The 20,546-nt window shown below is 45.2% G+C and overlaps 1 protein-coding gene across 1 annotated transcript in view; it reads left to right on the forward strand.

The window, feature by feature from the left end:
- Window positions 1–2,252: 2,252 nt before the first annotated feature.
- TTC39B (tetratricopeptide repeat domain 39B) overlaps window positions 2,253–20,546 on the forward strand; it is a 141,119-nt gene continuing 122,825 nt past the window's right edge. The window contains exon 1 of the mRNA XM_043890907.1: window positions 2,253–3,080. Within this exon, the coding sequence (XP_043746842.1) occupies window positions 3,039–3,080 (42 nt within the window). The 5' untranslated portion in view covers window positions 2,253–3,038. The remainder of the gene's footprint in view (window positions 3,081–20,546) is intronic.

Genomic DNA, 20,546 nt, shown 5'->3' on the forward strand with positions numbered 1-20,546 from the left:
GGACGCATAAGAGATTCCGGTTTGATCCCTGGGTCAGGAAGATTCCCTAGAAGAGGGAACCCAAACCAGTATTCTTGCCTGGAGAATCCCATGGACAGAGGAGCCTGGAGGGCTACAGTCCATAGGGTTGCAAAGAGTCAGACATGACTGAAGTGACTTAGCACACATGCATCAACTTAAAAAAAAACCTTACAAGTGCTAAAGGTAAACAGGTTTAGGAATACTAAAGATTAGATTGTCTGCAAGATTTGAAACTCAAACAACTCCCAGTAGATGTATCTTCAAAAAAAAAAAAAAAAAAATTCGGACACTGCTTTTGCAGAACCTCTATTCTAGCTTCTTATATATATATTTTATTCTAGCTTCTTTTGGGAAATGGAATGTTTGACTAATCTCACTTGACTGATAGAGTACATCATGATCAGCAAACTGGAAAGGGGAATTCTGTTACAGAAATGAATTCATTTTAATTATTCTTTGCAAAAAGCTCTTTTATATTTGTGATTCATAATCTTGTAGAATCGCACATGTGCAAAAAGGGGAAGTTGGCATCTGCCATGAGCACAGCAAATTTGATTATATGTTCCAGGGGCTAGGTCACACTTATTCATTCTGTGTTCATAATTGGCTCCCTCAGAAACAGGAATGCTACTCATCTAGTGACATGAATTTAAAATACACAGGGTTTCAGATTTGGTCTCTGATTAAAAAAGAGACTACCAAATTTTATTTATAAGAATGATTTCTGAAAAATTAAACTTGATTCTCACTTTGACATCATCATGCCACTCAGTAGAGCCAAGTTCTTTTGTATCTCTTTAAAATTTGAGGAGTTGAAATTGAAAGAAAGTAACAAAGCATTCAGGAGAGGAAGAAGCCACCAGGAGATGGCTTAATGTTAAAAAAAGTGATATTAATTTGGGAGCCAATGAACTTTAAAAAACGGAATCATGCATGAGTAATAAGGAGTGGGATCTGGACCCAGACAGGAAATCCAGCCTCAGAAATCTAAGTATAAACAGGAGGTTGGGGGAGGAATGGAAACTTTCAGGGGTATTGTAATTAAATGACCCCAGGTCCCTTCTAGCCTCACATACCTGATTCTAAGAGTGCTGCAAGAATGTATTAGCCTGTTTTTAAAAGTGGTGATACTGAAATATAATATATAGGGGCATAAAATCCACCCATTACATTATACGATTCAAGGATTTGTAATGAATCGTAGAGTTGTGCAGTCATCACCATAATCTAATCTGCTTGTGAGGTAGAACCATTTCATTTTTCTAGTATAAAGGTACGTAGTGACTCATTAAAACTGTAGAGCAAGTTTCAAGGATGCAAAGGTGACTCACTGAAAGTACGTGTAACAGACGTGTGCTGGCAGCTGCTCTACAGAAATAGGGAGAAAGAAGGGGAAGGTGGTGGTTGGAGGCAGTGTGGAACAATGGTTACTACCACACCCTTAAGTCAGATGGCTGAAGTTCAGATTCTGGCATCCTTACTTCCTTAATAGATGTCTGACTGCAAACAAATTACTTGAACCCTGTGAGCCTCATTTTACTCATCTGTAAGTTAACAGTATCTACTTCATGGGGTCACGAAGGATAGATGAGGTAAGTTAAACAAGGGGCTCAGGATAGTCCTGGAACATAGGAAGTACTCAATCAATGTTAGTAATCTTTGTAGTTGTCACTGGATGACCATTAAATGCCTTTCATGAGCCAGACACAAAAGACCATGTGCTCTATGATTAACTTATAGATACGAAATTCTAGAAAAGGCAAGATGAAGTGATAGAAAGCAGATCAGTGGTTGCCCCAGGCCAGAGAGTGGATGAAATAAATTGACAGCAAACAGGCACAGGGAACTTTATCAGTGTGTTCTAAAATATGATTGGAATGGTGTTTTGTAAACATTTATCAAATTAGAAGCTTAAAACTGGTGAATTTTATTGTATGTAAAATAAAGCTGGCTAATGCCCCCCCTCAATACTCCCAAAATTCAGCTCATAATTTTTCAGTTGTGTTAGACAGAGGAATCAATTTCTAAAGGAAGCCAGTAAATATTTTTTGAGCACCCACTGCAAGGCACGGTTCTAGGTGCTGGGAATACAACTTTGAAGAAGACACAGCAACCCATCCCTACCCTCATGGGTATATAGTTCAAGCACGACTTATGCACATATGTTTGGGATTACAAAAGGGTTCATTGTGACAGAATAGTGGAAGAAGAGAACTCTAAGTTGCATAAATATCTGTCCCATGATTTTTAATTTATTTATCAGACATACACAGAAGCAAACACATCATCCCTGTATGGGAAGACGATGTCCCTCACCTAGTGTCTGGGTAGGTGGAATGACAAAGACCTCTGGGTGACTGGTGACCTTGAGGCGAAGTTGCTTTCTGGCCTCACCATTTGCGAGACGCAGTGCCCACTTGGCGAGGGAAGGGACTTGGCATTGGCTCAGGACCAGGTGGACGCTTCAAACGGGTCTCGGGGATAGCGTGGCTTTCATTTTGGCCACGCTAAGCCGGTGCTCTCTTGGCCGCTGGCGAGCAATAGCCTCCGCACAGAGCGCTAGAATACTCCTAGGTATTCAATACCTTCCCACAGGGTGGGCTAGACCTGCGAGGTTCGCGAGTGACTCCGCCCACAAAGTGACTCCGCCCACGGAATGACGGCCCAAGGGGATCCGAAGTGGATGCTGTCTGGAGGTGGAGACGCGTTGCAAGAATCTGATTGGCTTCTCTAGTCAGAGCCTCGTAGAGGGTGGGGCGAGGCCTGCAAGGGGCGGAGCTTATGTCGAGGGGGCCACCCGGCGCCGGCTTGAGAAATGGATGCTCGGCGGATGTGCAGGCGCCGGGGGCGGGGAAAGCACTTGCTCAGCAGCGCGCTGGCTCCGCCTGGGACCCGGCGGGAGCGCTGGGCCGCCCTCTTCCTCCCGTGCTGGCGCTGGGCTGAGCCCCGGGCTGAGAAACTGAGTTGGTTCTGAGCTCCCTGTTTGGTTTTTGGGCGGCGGCAGCCGGAGGAGGAACATGGCGCTCGTCGGCAACGGAGCAGAGTTGGAAGTGGACGAGGTACTGACCGGTGGGGAGTGTGGGCACTACCCCTGGAGCCCGGGAGGGATGAGCGAGCTCGGCAGGGTTGAGCGAGCTCGGTAGGGACGGCCAAGGCCCCGCCCCCTCGGTTGCCTGTCTGGAACCTACAGTCTCCCGCCCGGAGGAGGAGACGGGGGTTGCGAGTGGGGACACCCGACCTTGGGAAGTCCGTCCCTGCTGGAGCGAGGAGGGTCTCTGCGGCGCTCGGATCGGAGGCGCTGCTGAGGTTCCAGGCATCACGCCTGGGGTCGTGGGAAGCGAGGGCACCGGGCGGCTGGTGGATGGGTGCGAGCACGCGGAGCGCAGGACCCGCAGTATAGAGCAGTTCTGAGCCTTGCTAGGGACGCCTAGGCTTTATGGGGTCTGACCCTGAAGTTCCGACACTGGCGGTTTGGAGTTTGTGGAACCGTCTCCTGATCTGGGAATCTCACCTTCTATGGAAGTTTCCGGTGGCAGAATCGAAGGGCTTGCAGTCGATGAGAGGAGGGGGCCAGCAGGAGGAAGAAGGAGCCCTCGGGGTGTCTGCACCAGCGGGCAAGGCAGAGCTGTCCTTGAGTTGGAGGGCTAGGGGCCTGGAGCAGCAGCCCAGAAATTGGTGCTTTCACCATCAGATTCCCAGAGTGGGTGGTAGACGGAGGGAAGCCCGGGGAGAACCGACTCCGACCTTCAACTGCGGTCTCTATACTGTCTTTAAATAATTAGCCACTTCCTCCTGTGGCTGGCACGCCGGGGTCTGAGCACCCTCGGGCGCGCGCGCAGGACCTGTTGATTTATTGACTTGCTGTGAGCAGTTGGCAGCTCCGCAGAGACACGCTCTCTTTCTCGCTCTTGAAGTTGAAGCCGCCAGCGGCGGCGGCACAGGCAGCTGCTGCTGCTGCCATTTTACCTGACTTGAATTTTACGAGTCGCTGCCTGAGGAGGCTTCATTTCAAATGATGCAATAGTGGAAGACCTTGGAGTTGGCAGGCTAAGATTCCTGTCCATCTTTTCAATGTCGGGAAACTCCTCGCAACTAATACTGTGTTTTAAATGTAGCCCTTAAAATAAGAAAACAAAACAAAACAAAACCCAAACTCCAGCTCTTTTACACGACTGTCCAGAAGCTTTCTTACAGCCTGTGCCTTCCAAGGAGGAACTCAAGACGACCAATCAATGAACTAGAGCGTCCATGGCTGCATCTATTGTTGAACCTTTTAAATTACACATAAAAGCAAAGGATGAAATGGCTTATTCGTTGCCATTTTCGTCTGTGACAGCCTTTCTTTATTTGTAGCTTTAGACTGTCTTTTTGGTATGACCTGGAGCCAGCTTTTTTTCGTTCCTCCTGTGTTAGATCTTTTCTGTAATCAAAGTCGTAACACTTTCCTGGTGCTTTGACTATACATTCACTGTTTCCCTGAAAGGTTTTTATGACTCTCAGCTCTATGGCCCTAGTGGTAAAGAACCTGCCTGACAATGCAGGAGACATAGGAGACGCAGGTTCCACCCCTGGGTTAAGAAGATCCCCCTGGAGGAGGGCATGGCAACCCACTCCAGTGTTCTTGCCTGGAAAATCCCTCAGACAGAGGAGCCTGGCAGGCTACAGTCCATAGGGTTGCAAAGATTTGTACACGACAGAAGCAACTTAGCCTGCACGTACGTTCTTGGCATGCAAGGCTCTTTACAGTGTGGTCTCAATCTGATGTGCTAGCCTAGTTCCCAGCCACTTTTCTATGTATAACAATTTTAATAAGTGTTATGCCTGAGGAAATAAGATTGGGAGTAGCTAGTAAAAGTGGAGTGAAAAATTTAAATTCCTGGGCTTGATGAAAAAGATTTGCAGCACTTAATTGTGATTATTTGTTTTGCAACACTTAGATGTATTTGTTTAGGTCAGGGCACTGTTGGGAGAGAATGCTTGGACAACAGGTATTGAGACATAGGGCTATGCTAGTTGTGCCGTCTGCCTGAAAGGTGAACCAAATGCCAGGCATTGGCTAGGGAGGATGGCTCTAACTCTGTGGGGGAAATGAGGTTTCAAAGCAGCAGAGAGTCTAGCACACAAGATACTTGGTAATAAAAAAAAAAAAAAGATACTTGGTAATATGTATTTGTGGAGTGAATGAATGACTACAGAATTGAAAACAAAGCCTAATAATTACTCACTTTTTGCCATATCTTTTATTCATTTTTTAAAATCCCACAACTATTAGGCTCCTGTTACATGTTAGGGACTATACTGGTTCTAGGAAATGAGCAAAGTACAAACCGAATTCTTTTGTTCATGCCAAATCTACTTTTGTCCCTCATGATGCCCCGTTTCCACCAGAATAAATGTTGCAAACATTTATTGAACATTTGCTTTGTGCTTAAACTTGGCAGGTGCCTTAGAGAGGGAAGGCAGTTTTGACTTTCCACGGTTCTCAGTCTGGGTAGGGAGATGTGGCATGTGAACAAGAACTCTGGAAAAGAGCTAAAGGCAGGGTAAGCAAGTAAGAAATGTTGCCTTGTAGACCCGGTACCCTTAGCTTATTTGTGGAAAGTCCCTCACTTTCAATGGGCTGAAGTGCTCTATCACATGTGCACAAGACCCTGGTCTTAAACCTACTGGATGTGTGAAACTAAAAGAGCTGGGAAGCTTTTCAAGCACTTAATTTAAATTTGATGGTCTTTGAGGTCACTATTTGATATTCAAATGGAAGTTAAAGGGAGCCAGGTGATTTAGTTGGAAAAGTAGTAGGTTAGGAATTAGGTGAGCTGGGCTCTCGATTCTGCCACTCATTTATCCAATAGCCATTCATTCACTAAGTGTACAAACATCTGATTATGTTATGTGCCAAGCCTGGTGCTAGCTTGAAGATACAACAGGGACCCAGACTGACAAGGTCTCTGTCTATAACGATAGAGTGACCTTGATTGAGCCAGTCTCTCAACCTCTTAGGGCCCTTTAAGTTTCCTCATCTGAAGATGAAGGGGTGCCATGAGCCCTGAGTGTTCTTCCAAGCTCTGAAAGTCTATACATTTAGAGGCAGGGAGGCTCCTTTTTTTGGGAAAATGCTGATAATGTGGGAATCCCTTTTCTTTTGAAGTACCCAAGGAGATGATGGTAGTAGTGGGGCTCTTATGATAGCTGTGGAATGGGTGTTTTCTTAGGTAAACTGGTGTTTTTGTTTTTTTTATCTTTAGGTGCTAGGAGGATAAATGTGGGAACCATAAGAGGGTAGGGCTTGCAACCTCAGAGGCAGCAAAAATTAGTTCTGGAGGAAGACAGAAACTTCTTAGACATTCCATTGGTTCCAGACATTCCTTCAAACCTTGGTGGCCAAAATACTATTTCTTAACATTTAAATTTCTCTCATTGGTTTTTCTTGTGTATCACACAAGCAACTTTGATATCAAGTTCATGGAAGATATGCAGAATGTATGCAAGGTCATTATTACAAACCTATGGCAAATATATGGCTATCTCTGGAGACCTTTTTGACCATCAATAGCTTAATCCTGAAGTCGTATCTCTCTTGGTGACCTCCTTATACGTATGGGCTGCTTTTAGCTGTTTTGTGGATGTTAAGTGCTTATGTTTGGCCCTTACTGTTCTGTGTGTGACTTGGGATTTGAAAATTAAAGTAGTTTATATTTTCTTATTTATTAGAGTTATTGACCTCACCAATAACTATGTCAAGTATCAAAAAGAAAAAATATTGATGATACCTGAATGAATATTTAGCAGCTGGATAAGTTAAAAATGATTTTCTCATATAAAACAAAAGTTAAGTTCATTAAAAATAACTTTTAGGAAGATTTTTTTTTTTCAATTGTTTTACCTTTGCTGGAAAAGGAGCAGTTTTTAAAGTCTTTGAAAAATTTGGTTACATTGCTATTATGTAGAAATTGGTAATTTTTATATGTAATCTGATATATCATATTTTACATGAAAATTGCATTAAAAGTTGCTCAGTGAATACAGTTATAAAGTTTAATGTTAGTAGCCTTAAAATTTAAAATGTAACTTAACATTTTTGTTGTCATTCTGAACCTATTCTTGAATAAAAAGAATAAACCTTATACTTGCTTTTTTATGTATAAAGTACAGAAATATTTCTGTGCTATTAACATGTCATGGGGTTAGAAGAAAAATGTCTGAAAAGGCTTTAAAGGGAGGAGGACGATATTGAAAAAAAGTTGAGAAACACTGGATTAGGGAAAGAAATGGTTTATGTGGCAGATGCTTCCATGGCTTGCTTTTTTTGCCCAGGATTTTTGTAGTTTAATTGTGATTTAGAAAATTTCCCTAGTGGCATTTTAGATGCTGTCCAGATAAAACTGATTGCTATAGTTTTCTTCTGATCAGATTCATTCTTTCATTCCATTTGTGTTCACTGAGCACCTCCTCAGGTGCAGGCAGTTTTCAGATGCTGGAAGTCCACGCAGAGATGAGATGGCTTGATGGCTCTTGAGGAATGCACACTGAAGCAAGAGAGAAAAGTAACAAGTGCTGTCTTTGGGCCAGGGTAGATTTTAGGTGGGCTTCTCTGCTGGCTCAAATGGTAAAGAATCTGCCTGTGATGGGTTCGATCCCTGGGTTGGGAAGATCCTTTGGAAGAGGGCATGGCAGCCAACTCCAGTATCCTTGCCTGGAGAATCCCCATGGACAGAGGAACCCGCTGGGCTACAGTCCTTGGGGGTCACAAAGAGTCAGATACGACTCAGTGGCTAAGCATAGCACAGCACAGATTTTAGGTAGGAAAGCCATATAGTTTATCATCCACAGCAGGGACCTAGGGAAGTCAATATGGTGCTTTCAGTAATTACTCCAGGACAACAGGTGCAAACAGGAATGGTTGATTGCCTTCGTTTAGGGGCTGGCAAAGGTGGCTCAGCAGTAAAGAATCTGCCTGCAATACAGGAGCTGCAGGAGATGCGGGTTTGATCTCTGGGTTTGATCCCTGGGTTGGGAAGATCCCCTGGAAGAGGGCATGGCAACCCACTCCAGTATTCTCGCCTGGAGAATCCCCATGGACAGAGGAGCTTGGCAAGCTACAGTCTGTCAGGTCACAAAGAGTTGGACACAACTGAAGTGACTTAGCACACACGCAAAGACTTTAAAGAAGAGGTGGTATTTGAACTGGGTCTTTAAAAATTTTTACTGAAGCGTTGTTGATTTGTGTTAGTTTTAGGTGTACAGCACAGTTATTCAGTTATATGTATACACATGTATGTATATTTATGTATATATAATATATGTATGTTTTAGATTCTTTCCATTTTATATTTTTGCAAGATTTTGAGTATAGTTCCCTGTGCTATATGGGAGGTCCTTGCTGATTATCTCAGAGAAGGCAATGGCACCCCACTCCAGTACTCCTGCCTGGAAAATCCCATGGACAGAGGAGCCTGGTAGGCTGCAGTCCATGGGGTCGCTAAGAATCGGAGATGACTGAGCAACTTCACTTTAATGCATTGGAGAGGGACATGGCAGCCCACTCCAGTGTTCTGGAGAATCCCAGGGATGGGGGAGCCTGGTGGGCTGCTGTCTATGGGGTCGCACAGAGTCGGACACGACTGAAGCGACTTAGCAGCAGCAGCAGCAGCAGCTGATTATCTGTTTTGTGTATAGTAGTGTCTATAGAAAGGAAACAATCCTATTTAGATTAGCATCAAAAAGAATAAAATATCTAGGAATAAATTTACCTAAGAAGGCAAAGACCTATACTCTCAAAACTGTAAGACCCTGATGAAAAAATGGAAGATGACACAGACAGATGGAAATATATACTATGTTCTTGGATTGGAAGAATCAATATTGTTAAAATGACCATACTACTTAAGGCAACCTGCAGATTCCTATCAAATCACCAATGGCATGTTTCATAGAAGTAGAACACAAAATTTTAAGATGTGTATGGAAACACAAGAGACCCCAATAGGAAAGGCAATTTTGGGAAAGAAGAATGGAGCTGGAGGAATCTGGCTGCCTGAACTGGGTTAAAGGATGTGCTGGGCGGAGCAAGTGTGATGAGGCCTAGGTGTGGGCGGGGAGGAGAGCACTCCCTGGGGTCAGCAGGGTGCTCAGAGAGCCTTGGAGGGCTGAGACGTGCAAAAAATGAGGACCCAGAGGGTTTCTTAATGAGGCAAGAGTGATACACTTATTTTAGGAAGCTAAATCTGGTGAAGTTGCTGCAGTCACTGTGGAGGTGGTGGCAGGAAGGGCAAAGAGGCTGTTTCTACAGTTCCAAGTGGGAAGTGATGACTGGGGTGGAGCAGAAGTTATGGGGTTGAAGAGAGGAGGCCTGGCTGGAGGGATTTCTCAGCGAGAACTGGGAGGAGGAATTGGCCTATTTGAAAGGCAGTGGGAAGGGAGGAGCCGGTCACCGATGACTGGCAGAGGTGCTGTTCCCTGAGAAGAAGAGTGGGTAGGGTTCAGCCTTCAAGATGGGTGTGGAGGGTGCAGACCTCAGGCACAATAAACTCACCTGCGTGGCGCACTGTGACTGTCCACATTGAGGGAGCTCAGCCATTTGTTTCTGAGTGAATGGATCTGGGCAAGGTTATGGAAGGGAGGTTGTAAATTGGTCCTGCAGGTGAGTAAGATGGGAAAAATTAGCAGCAGCTTATTGCCAGCCTGGATGTCAGCTCTAGTGAACAGACAGGCAGTTTTCCTGGCATGTTCAATTTTGAGTCATTTGAAAGCTCATCTGTCCCTGGGAATGCTACTTTCTCAGATGAGAAACGAGGGTGAGACTTGCCCTCATTTTCTCTCCTGTCCCCTTTGCCCCACATCTCCTCCCTCCTCCCCCTTGAGTCCAGCAGTGCAGACGTGCTTCTTTGGCAGGAGTCAGTCCTTCTTTGGGTGCGCTGTTTGCTCTCGCATCTTAGCTCCCTGCACACGGGTGCTGTTAGTAATTATCCACAGTGTGAAATGGATACCGTGAATTCTGTGAGGCTCCCGGTTTCCATCTGGCCATCTGTTGACAGCTCACTGGCTCCCAGTCTCAGCGGCCCTAGCGGCCAGCTCAGGAGGGTCTCCTGAAGTCACTGTGTGCTCACTTGCCGGGAGATGAGTACCCAGGACTCGGTAGGGCTTCCCTTTGTCAGACCTCCCCTTGGTCACCAACCGTGTCAGAGCTCTTCTTTTCTATCCCTGTCCCTAGTGGGGGTCAGTCACACACCCAGAGTGACTCTGGCTGGTTGACCATACTGGCTAGGTCACCACACCTCTCTCAAAGGGACTCCTCACGTGTTGACTGCCTGGCAGTTCATCATGCTGTTATGCATCTTTGGCTCATTATTGAAAGATGAGGGTGTGTAGTAAGAGCTCTTTTTTTTTTTTCCCCCTGAGATCTGTGGATGTATGTTTTGAAATATTTTAGTAAAATAATGCACTGTGTATATTTTTTGGGTCTGATTGTAACTAGTGAGGGAGAAGAATTCAGTCTAACAGGCTAACAAGAATTCAGTCTGAAGTATCGGGTTTATGCCAGGTGCTCTTGTCCTTAGTAATGTCTAGTGAGAGGTGGGGGCAGGTGTGTGAACAAATAGATGCAGCTCTCTTTGCTGAGAACTCTAGAGGAGGGATGCTGGGGTGCTTTGGGAGGATGGAGGAGGGCATCTCATCTGGAGTGAGGGGAGGGAATGGGCGATCAGGGGTGGTGTCCCTGAGGAGGCCGTTTCTTAGACATTCTGGATCTTTCAGGAACAAGGGGTTAGGCATGGAGAAGAGACTGAAGTGCACCCTGGAGAGAGCGAATAGCAGGCATAAGGTATGGAAGTGAGGACTTCCCTGGTGGCTCTGGCTGTAAAGAATCCGTCTGCAACGTGAGAGACCCGGGTCTGATCCCCGGGTCAGGAAGATCCCCTGGAGAAGGGAATGGCAACCCATTCCAGTATTCTTGCCTGGAGAATCCTATGGACAGAGGAGCCTGGAGGGAGTCCATGGGGTCACAAAGAGTTGGACACGACTGAGCGACTAACACTTGCATTTTATGGAAGTGAAGAAGTGATTGTGGTTCTCCTGGTGGCAGGAAATGAGGTTGGAAGGGTAGGAAGGGCCCCTGTAGGTTTTTCATGAGGAGTCATGGATATTGTGTAGTACACAGTGTGCATTTAAGGGTTTCAGCTGAGCAGAGGCGTGGTGAGATTCCGGCTGTAGGTAGCTCCTCTGGAGAGCATGGAGGCGGCTTGACTGGAGGGAGACAGGACCAAAGGTGGGGAGGGAGGGGAGTTTCTGGTATTTTGTTTTGTTGAGTGAGTGTTACAGTCCCGTGAAGGCCCACTCTGTGCAGGCCTGGCTAGGTACTGGGATAACATGATGGGTAAGACATGATTTTGACCTCTCTGGATCAGGTGATGAGGAATATGGACACAAAATCCACCCTTAGCTGGCATGGAGCAGAGAGTTTGGAGAGCATGTAATGGCACCAGGTGCTCTGGGAGGAGGAGGAAAAGAGAGCTTTCCTGGGGTAGTCACTCTCCTGGAGGATGGTAGTGACAAGTCTCCCTACCCCCACCCCCAAGTCAACTGACATGTTTCCAGACCTCATCTTTACTGCCCAGCTGTGTGACTGAACCCCTCTGGGCCTTGGTTTCCTCTTGTGTAACCTGGAGCAGTTGACATCGATGATCTGTTTCCGAAGTTCTCAACCTTGATATCTGTGGTCTAGAAGATGACCTGTGATCTGGAGTTTGAGGGGTGGAATTTTAGCAGGCAGCCATGCAGCCAGTCACTGCTTCATTCCTTCAGGAGCAACGGGGAACATGCTCAAGCATGAGGGGAGCTTGGTGGAGGTTGAAGCAAAGTGTGTGAGAGGCAGGAAGGCAGTGCTGTGTGTGTTCCTGCAGATTTGGATAGGCCTTGAACACTCAGCTAAGGAGTTTTTTCCCTCCAGTTTTCTTGTCTGACACAGGTATCCTGCCACATTTGGGAAATGTGTATCTTTTACTCTTTTTTTCTTTAATAGAAGAAGCAATGATGATCCCATTTCTTGGTTTTATCTTCTTGTTTCCTGGCTCCATTTCCAAAGTACTTAGTTTAAAGCTGATGACTAAACCGACATGCACTGGTTAAGGAGGCAGACAAGTCAGGCGTGTTCTAGTAATTCCACAGGCTGTGTTTTGTCACACAGACTCTCACCCTCAGCTAAGTTCTCAGACGCACAGCTGCCTGGACCCACAGCTCTGGTGCGGTCAGCAGGACCAGTCCTGGTTCCTCTGAGGCTGTCTTCTGTCTTCCTTTTCTCTCGCTCTGCTTCTATCGATGCCTTTGGCCCGGAATTCTGGGCTTCCTAGTCTTTTTTCCAAGCATGAGTCACAGTCTTTCCACTCAGAACTAAAGGCAACAAACCTCAGAGTCTCCCTTTATTTTTCTCTGGCCAAATGGGGTAGGATATTTTTGAGAGGAGGCAGACAACATGGATGGGAGAGTGGGAGAGTCCTGAAGAGAGGAGAGTGAGGCCTGACTCCACGACCCCCTCCCGGAAGCTCTCAGATGCCATTTTCTGTGCAAAATCGTCAGCCTGGCCCTTGTTCAAGAATAGCTGCTCCAGCCGCTCCTGGCTTGGGTTCATATCTAGGCTTCTCATGCCATTTGCTGTGTGACCTTGGACACGTTCTTTAATTCGTCTAATGCTTTTCATTTATAAAAGAGGAGTAATGATACCTACCCCATAAGGCTGACCCTGGTTGAAATAAGAATCTGCTTTACAAAGCACCTGGCACGTTTTGGTTCAGTCGCTCAGTCCTGTCTGACTCTTTGCGACCCCATGGACTGCAGCACTCCAGGCTTCCCTGTCCTTCACCATCTCCCGGAGCTTGCTCAAACTCATGTGCATTCAGTCAGTGACGCTATCCAACCGTCTCATCCTCTGTCGGCCCCTTCTCCTCCTGCCCTGAATCTTTCCCAGCATCAGGGTCTTTTCTAATGAGTTGGCTCTTTGCATCAGGTGGCCCAAGTATTGGAGCTTCAGCTTCATCATCAGTCCTTCTAATGAATATTCAGGACTGATAGTAGCACCCTTAATATGTTAGTTCTCTTTTCCCTTCTGCTTTACCTTAAAGGATTGCTGCCACTGTTTATTATTTATGGGTTTGATGGGGAATCTGTTTTAGTGTGTCCAAATATAATTTTACCTCATTTTTGCAGTTCATAGGGGAGAAACTTCTGCAGAAGTACACAGCCTAGACACAGTCAGGCAGTAACCAACCCAAGGTGACCCAACTCTCTTAGGCATGGAGTCAGGGTTAGGAGCCATGTGTTCTAACTTTCTGCATTCAGTGCCCTTTCCACTAGGTCAGGGGGTGGCAAACTTTGCTGCAAGGGCAAATGTAGCCTTCTTCCTGCCTGTTCTTATAAATAAAGTTTTACTGGAACCCAGACCTGCCCGTTTGTTTAGGTGTTATCTGTGGCTGCTTTCATACAACATCAGAGTTAGTGGTTGGGACATGGGCTGTTTGGCCTATGTGGCCTAAATACATACAGATGCTTTGTGGAAACAGTTTGCTGACCCTTGTACTGTGTGGTTTCTAGGACTGTATGTGAATTTGTTTATAAAATATTGTAAGCTTTATGAATTAAATTTTCTTGTTTCCTTAATACTCATATAGGCATCCTTGGAGAAGGCAATGGCAACCCACTCCAGTACTCTTGCCTGGAAAATCCCATGGATGGAAGAGCCTGGTAGGCTGCAGTTCATGGGGTCGCTAAGAGTCGGACATGACTGAGCGACTTCACTTTCACTTTTCACTTTCATGCACTGGAGAAGGAAATGGCAACCCACTCCAGTGTTCTTGCCTGGAGAATCCCAGGGATGGTGGAGCCTGGTGGGCTGCCGTCTGTGGGGTCGCACAGAGTCGGACACGACTGAGGCAACTTAGCAGCAGTAGCAGCATATAGGCATCAAAAACTGGGAAACTCAAACTCTTGATGCATCCCCTGAAGTGCTATGGCACAAGTTCTGGAGTCAGACGGACATGGGTTGGAATCCCTGCTTCTTCATGTACAGCCTTGGATGAATTAATCTCTCTGAGCTTCAGTTTCTTCATCAGTCAAATGGGGATAATAGAAGCTGCTTTAGAGGGTTATTGTGGGGATTAATGCGCTATGAAATACTTAGCATTTGGAGTGCAAATGTCAGCTCTTATCATGATTCTTATTAAGTATCTGCATGTTGCGGATACTTGACAAAGATTTCTCAACCCAGTAAAGAACTGACCTTGTATAAACATAGGCCCATGCAGAGTCCTGCAAGACTGCTCTTCCAACTGGATTCCAGCATAGGCTAATCTCAGGATTCCGGCGAGGTTACTTCTGCTAGTTTATAGTCCTCACACCTCTCCCTCTCTGAGTGGAGAGGGGAAACCATTTACCACAAAAGAGACCACAAACATGGGCTCAATGGGCCATCTGTTTCAGCAGAACAGTGTTCGTTTTAGTCAGCAAGAGACTTGGCCGTGTCCCTAATATTCTGAAAATGACACTTGCCCCTTGACACCCAAATGATATATGTGGTAACTTCTAGTTTGTCCAAATGTGAGGCTGGGCAGGATGGTCCCCTCCTTCATGTTAGTGAATATCATAAAATTCTTATGATATTTTCATAAGATCATAAAGCATCTAGATATTAATAGGAGACTATGGCCTGTAAGAGGTAAATCTGTGTTCAACTACTTAGTCTAAGGGGTGTCCCAGGTGGCTCAGAGGTAAAGAATCTGTCTGCAATGCTGGAGACGCAGGAGACATAGGTTCAGTCCCTGGGTCAGGAAGATTCCTGGAGGAGATCATAACAACCCACTTTAGTATTCTTGTCTGGAGAATCCCATGGACAGAGGAGCCTGGTGGGCTAGTCCATGGGGGCAGAAAGAGTCAGACTCGAATGAAGCGACTTATCATGCACTTAGTCTAAGAGGTTAAAAGGTAAAGGAGGTGGCAGTGTGTGTGTACTCCTAGGTCCTCGAGGGTGTGCTGGGGTTCTTGCTCTGCCTCCAAAGCTATGTGCCATGCTCTTTTTGAGGCTCAAATCCACCCTCACCTTGCTGCTTAAAATCTGTCCACAGCGTCTCCTAACTTTTGAGGTATCATGCAAACACCTTAGCATGATGTTGTTGTTGTTCAGTCAGACAGTCGTGTCCGACTCTTTTCGACCCCATTGACTGCAGCACACCATGCTTCCCTGTCCTTCACTGTCTCCCTGAGTTTGCTCAAACTCATGTCCATTGAGCTGGTGATACTACCCAACCATCTCATCCTCTGTTGCCCCCTTCTACTCCTGCCTTCAATCTTTCCCAGCATCAGTGTCTTTTCTAATGAGTCAGTTCTTCGTATCAGGTGACCTAAGTATTGGAGTTTCAGCTTCAGCTTCAGTCTTTCCAATGAATATTTAGGGTTAATTTCCTTTAGGATTGACTGGTTTGACCTCCTTGCAGTCCAAGGGACTCTCAAGAGTCTTCTCCAACACCACAATTTGAAAGCATCAGTTCTTTGGCACTCAGCCTTCTTTATGGTCCAGCTGTCACATCCATACATGACCACTGAAAAAACCATAACTTTGTCTACACATACCTTTCTCAGCAGTGATGTCACTGTTTTTTAATATGCTGTCTAGGTTTATCATAGCTTTTCTTCCAAGGAGCAGTGTCTTTTAATTTCATGGCTTCAATCACTGTCCGAAGTGATTTTGGAGCCCAAGAAAATAAAATCTGCCACTGTTGCCATTTTTCCCCCCATCTATTTGCCATGAAGTGATGAGACTGAATGCCATGATCTTACTTTAGCATGATGTATTAAGACCTAGCTTATTAAGACCTAGCTCAGTGGTTCTCATACTTTAGGGTGCTTAGGGAACCTGGTGAGGGGAGTGGGTTGCTTTTTAAGATGCATGATCCCAGGTCTCACCACAAACCATTCTTCTTCAGTAGTTCTGGAGCCATTTCCAGGAGTTTGCCCTCCTATAGGACCTTGAGCATCAGCCGTGTTAAAGTGCTTATAGCTCCCCTTCCAGGCTCCATCTGCTTTTCTCACTTCTCAGCATTTTCATCCACTGTTCATTCCCTCACCCGGCCGATTCCTGTTCATCACTGAAGACCTCCCTCAGGTACCATTTCTCCTCCAGCCTTTCCAGACATTCCCTTTTCCCCCTCCCCTCTGGGTGCCTGCATGCTCAGTTGTTTCAATCTTGTCTGAGTCTTTGTGACTCTATGGACTTTAGCCAGCCAGGCTCCTCTGTCCACGAGATTCTCCAGGCAGGAATACTGGAGTAGGTTGCCATGCCCTCCTCCAGTCCCCTCCAGGTGTTCAATGACTATTTAGCATTCCCGGCTGCTTCCAAGGAGAGATATTCCTCTTTGGCCATATATCCTATGACAGCCAGCAGGGTGTACGATGTAGGAGCCTTGATGTTTGGAAGGGATGGATGGAATTTTCCACCCACAGAAGGCAGCAAAGGGACTCGCTTCAGTGCTTTCTGACAACATATCTTTAGCCTGTCAAGAAAGGAGAATTTACCTCCATAATCTGTTAGCATTATCTCAATATTCTTTTTTTTAAAAAAGGAGTTTTATTGAGGTGTAATTTACATGCCATTCATTCAGTCCTCTTAAAGCGTACAGTTCAATGATCTTTAATAAATTTACAGAATTGTGCAGCTATCACAATCCAATTCAAGTATATTTTCATGATCCCAGAAACATTCCCTGTGCCCATCTGTTCTCACCTCAATATGTTTTTCACCTTTAAATTAATTGAAAAATTAGAAGTCATCAGGATAAAATAGAATTTCCCAGGTTGAAGGAAAGAGCAGCCGTTATATGTGACAAGGACAAAGCAAACGTGTGAGGCATCAAAAAGAAGACTGCATAGCAGAGTACATTTGGGTCAGCGCTTACATGGCTCTCACACTCTGACATCATCAGAAGACGGGCTCCAGGGCTGAGTGAATTACCCTTGTCCAGATGAATCATTTTGTCTCATTTGTAATACAGCAGAAGATGTGTGGTATATACAGATGATAGTTTTCCCTGATTTTCTAGTTCATTCGCCAAGGCAGAGGCTACTTAACATGTTTAGTTTGCTGCTACAAGGACAAACACTCATTTGCATTTCTAAACTATTAGCAGTTAAATAAAAGGAATTGTCACCTTAGTAGAAGTCTCAAATGAAATCTGCCCCTTTTCAGGCACCCCTGAGTTTCAGATTTGTTGTGTCTGTTCCTAGGAAGGCATGTGAGAGAGAGGAAAGAACATGGATGGACTTACAGGTTAGTGGACGTAGGTTGGGTTCTGTCGCTTGCAGGCACTGTGACCTTGGGCAAGTTATTTAATCTCTTTGTGAGCTTGAGTTTCCTTATCAGTCAATGGGGGATTCTAATGGCCACCTCAGAGAGTTGTAACTAGCAACTTTGACAACTCATCTAGAGCCTGCCAAACTATAAATGCTTAGTTGCAGTCATTCATTTGAATAGCAACTGTGTGTGGATTTTGCTTTTTATCATATATAAGGATGGCTGGAATTTTACAGAGCAGAAAAAAATTCTAGAAAGATTGTGTAAAATATTTCAACCAGTCATATTTGAACACCTTGATATTCCATATTCATTTGCTGGTATTAATTTTCAGATCTGGTTTCGGAAGAGAAGGTTTTGTTTTTGTTTTCATTTTAAAAATACAAACAGGGGCTTCCCTGATAGCTCAGTGGTAAAGAATCCGCCTCTCAACGAAGGAGACATGGGTTCGATCCTTGGTCTGGGAAGATCCCACATGCTGTGTAGAGGAGCTAAGCCTGTATGCCACAACTATTGAGTCTGTGCCCTAGAGCCTGGGAGCTACAACTCCTGAAGCTCATGGTCTAGAGCCCACACTCTGCCACAAGAGAAAGTGGAAGTGAAAGTCGATCAGTTGTGTCCAACTCTTTGCGACCCTATGGGCTATACAGTCCGTGGAATTCTCCAGGCCAGAATACTGGAGTGGGTAGTGTTTCCCTTCTCCAAGGCATCTTCCCAACCCAGGGATTGAACCCAGGTCTCTCACATTGCGGGTGGATTCTTTACCAGCTGAGCCACAAGGGAAGCCCAAGAATACTGGAGTGGGTAGCCTATCCCTTCTCCAGCGGATCTTCCCAATCCAGGAATTGAACTGGGGTCTCCTGCATTGCAGGCAGATTCTTTACCAACTGAACTACCAGGGAAGCCTCTGCAGTGAGAGAAGCCACCACAATGAGAAGCCCATACACTGTAACTAGAGAGTAGCCCCTGCTTGCCGCAACTAAAGAAAAGCCCACACAGCAAAGAAAACCCAGTGCAGCCAAAATAAATAAATAAATAAAATTATAAAAAAATACAAAAAATGGTAAATGTCCTTGCAGACAGCTGGCTTAAGCCAGGTAACCAAGGGCAAGGCACTTGGAGCCATAGTTTCTTCATTCCTAGAGTTGGACAGAGTGAAATGACACATGTAATCTGGTTGGGCTAAATAGGGAATGTTCAGAAAATGAGGATGAGTATAATTTATTCTGGGATTCCCTCGTGGCTCAGACAGTAAAGCGTCTGCCCACAATGCGGGAGACTTGGGTTCGATCCCTGGGTTGGGAAGATCCCCTGGAGAAGGAAATGGCAACCCACTCCAGTACTCTTGCCTAGAAAATTCCATGGATGGAGGAGCCTGGTGGGCTACAGTCCATGGGGTCGCAAAGAGTCGGACGCGACTGAGCGACTTCACTTTCACTTTCTATAATTTACTCACACACTTAATGCTGTTAGAAACCTGAAGTGTTCACATTTGCTTAGTTAGTACTAGCATGTGTGCACAGGTGGTTTCTCCCAACTTTTCAAAATAGAAAACATTGAGATTTTCTTTCTCAGATTTTCGTTCTCATCAAACAAATCTACTCTGACTTCATAAATAGTAGAAATGACTTTATAAGAGATGATTTTATAAAGTGTGAGCATCCACAAGTCCATCTGTATTGCTAATTACACTGGAAATTTTAAAAGTAAAGCTACTAGCTTAGAATCTTTTTTCTTCCCCCTTCTGAAGACGTGCTTGCTTTTACTTCCCTTTGTAGTTTATGGTGAAGGAGATTTCATTTTAACTTAGATAAGAATCATCCTTTTTGATGTATAACAGCAATTTTAAGTCTGCATACCTCAGGGAGCAGGTTCCACGTGACAGTAGCTTAGGTTAAACTGAGGGACACGTGACATGCTAAAATGAACTCCTGTCTCTTTGTTAAAGACCGAAAAGCATTCCATTTCAGTTGTGTCAATTTAGTGACAAGCACCCTTTCCATAATAATTTTAGGAGCAAACGCAAGACTTTGGGGGAGCAATTTAAAACAGCATTACTCAACCTAAAAAGCCCTCCCTGTGCCTTACTTCCCTGTTTCCCTCAATCTAGGCTTCTTTTACACCCTCCACCCCCAGTCTCTGTCATCAGCTAGTCCTGTTGAATCTAGTAATACCCCCCAAACATGGCTCCTTTCCATCACACTGTGGCCCCAGGCCACACCACCATCTTCTCACCCTGCACCTCTGGGAGAACATCCTTACTGGTCTCCCCACTTCCTCCCTGCCTTCTGACAGAGTAAAGGGACAAAGTAGGTGATTAAATAATTAATCCCACTAGGGATTAATTAAATGGTTAATCCACTAGTAGAAAAATTAGGGGAGATGCCTGTAAATTCACATTTACTCAAGAGAACAGGTTTTTTTTTAACCCCCAAAGCAAGCAGGCTTGCTAAGCAGTGAAACCATGTAACAGAAGCCCAAGACTTGCCCCCAAACAATAAAATAGAGATGGCCCGAGACCCACATCCCGCCCTGTGAGCTCACTTAAGTTAATGATCCCTAAAATATACTGTCTGCACACACACAAAAATGATACTTTGTGAATCTAACTTGACCAGGTAGAAACAAGAAAACTCCCCTGCTCAAACTGAAGGAGGAGCTGATGATGGAAGCATGATGTCTATTCAAGAAAGACAGAGAAGTTCTTCCCCTCCCCACTTTTCCTTTGATTATAAAGCTGTAGTCCAGTAAGTTCTGGAGGCACAGCCCCCTCTCACCCACCTGCTTGTAAATAGCACAGGCATCCTATTCTAGTAAATCACTTCTTGTCTATCACTTTGCCCCTCTCTAAATTCTTTTCTGCGCTGAGACATAAAGATCTATGGTACCAGAGCTCTTTGGAGTCCTCAAAATGACACCCAAACTGTTTCACTTCTGCAGTCCACTCTCATCTGCAATCCAAGTGCTCCTTTACAAATGGTAATCACATTACTCCTGTGCCACAGACTGTTTATTTAGGAAGAAATGCACACCTCTTTTCTTTTGCTTTCCTGCTACAGCTCATCTCCTGCCCTTCTCCACTTTGTTCCTCTGCTCTAGCCACCTGAGCTTCCATTTGATTTCTTGAACATGCTCAGTTCTTTTCCACTGTAGTGCTCTTGCGTTAGGGATTTCCCCAGCCTGGCAGACTGCACCA

The sequence above is a fragment of the Cervus elaphus genome, chromosome 29 (assembly GCF_910594005.1).
Source record: "Cervus elaphus chromosome 29, mCerEla1.1, whole genome shotgun sequence".
Classification (NCBI taxonomy): Eukaryota; Metazoa; Chordata; class Mammalia; order Artiodactyla; family Cervidae; genus Cervus; species Cervus elaphus.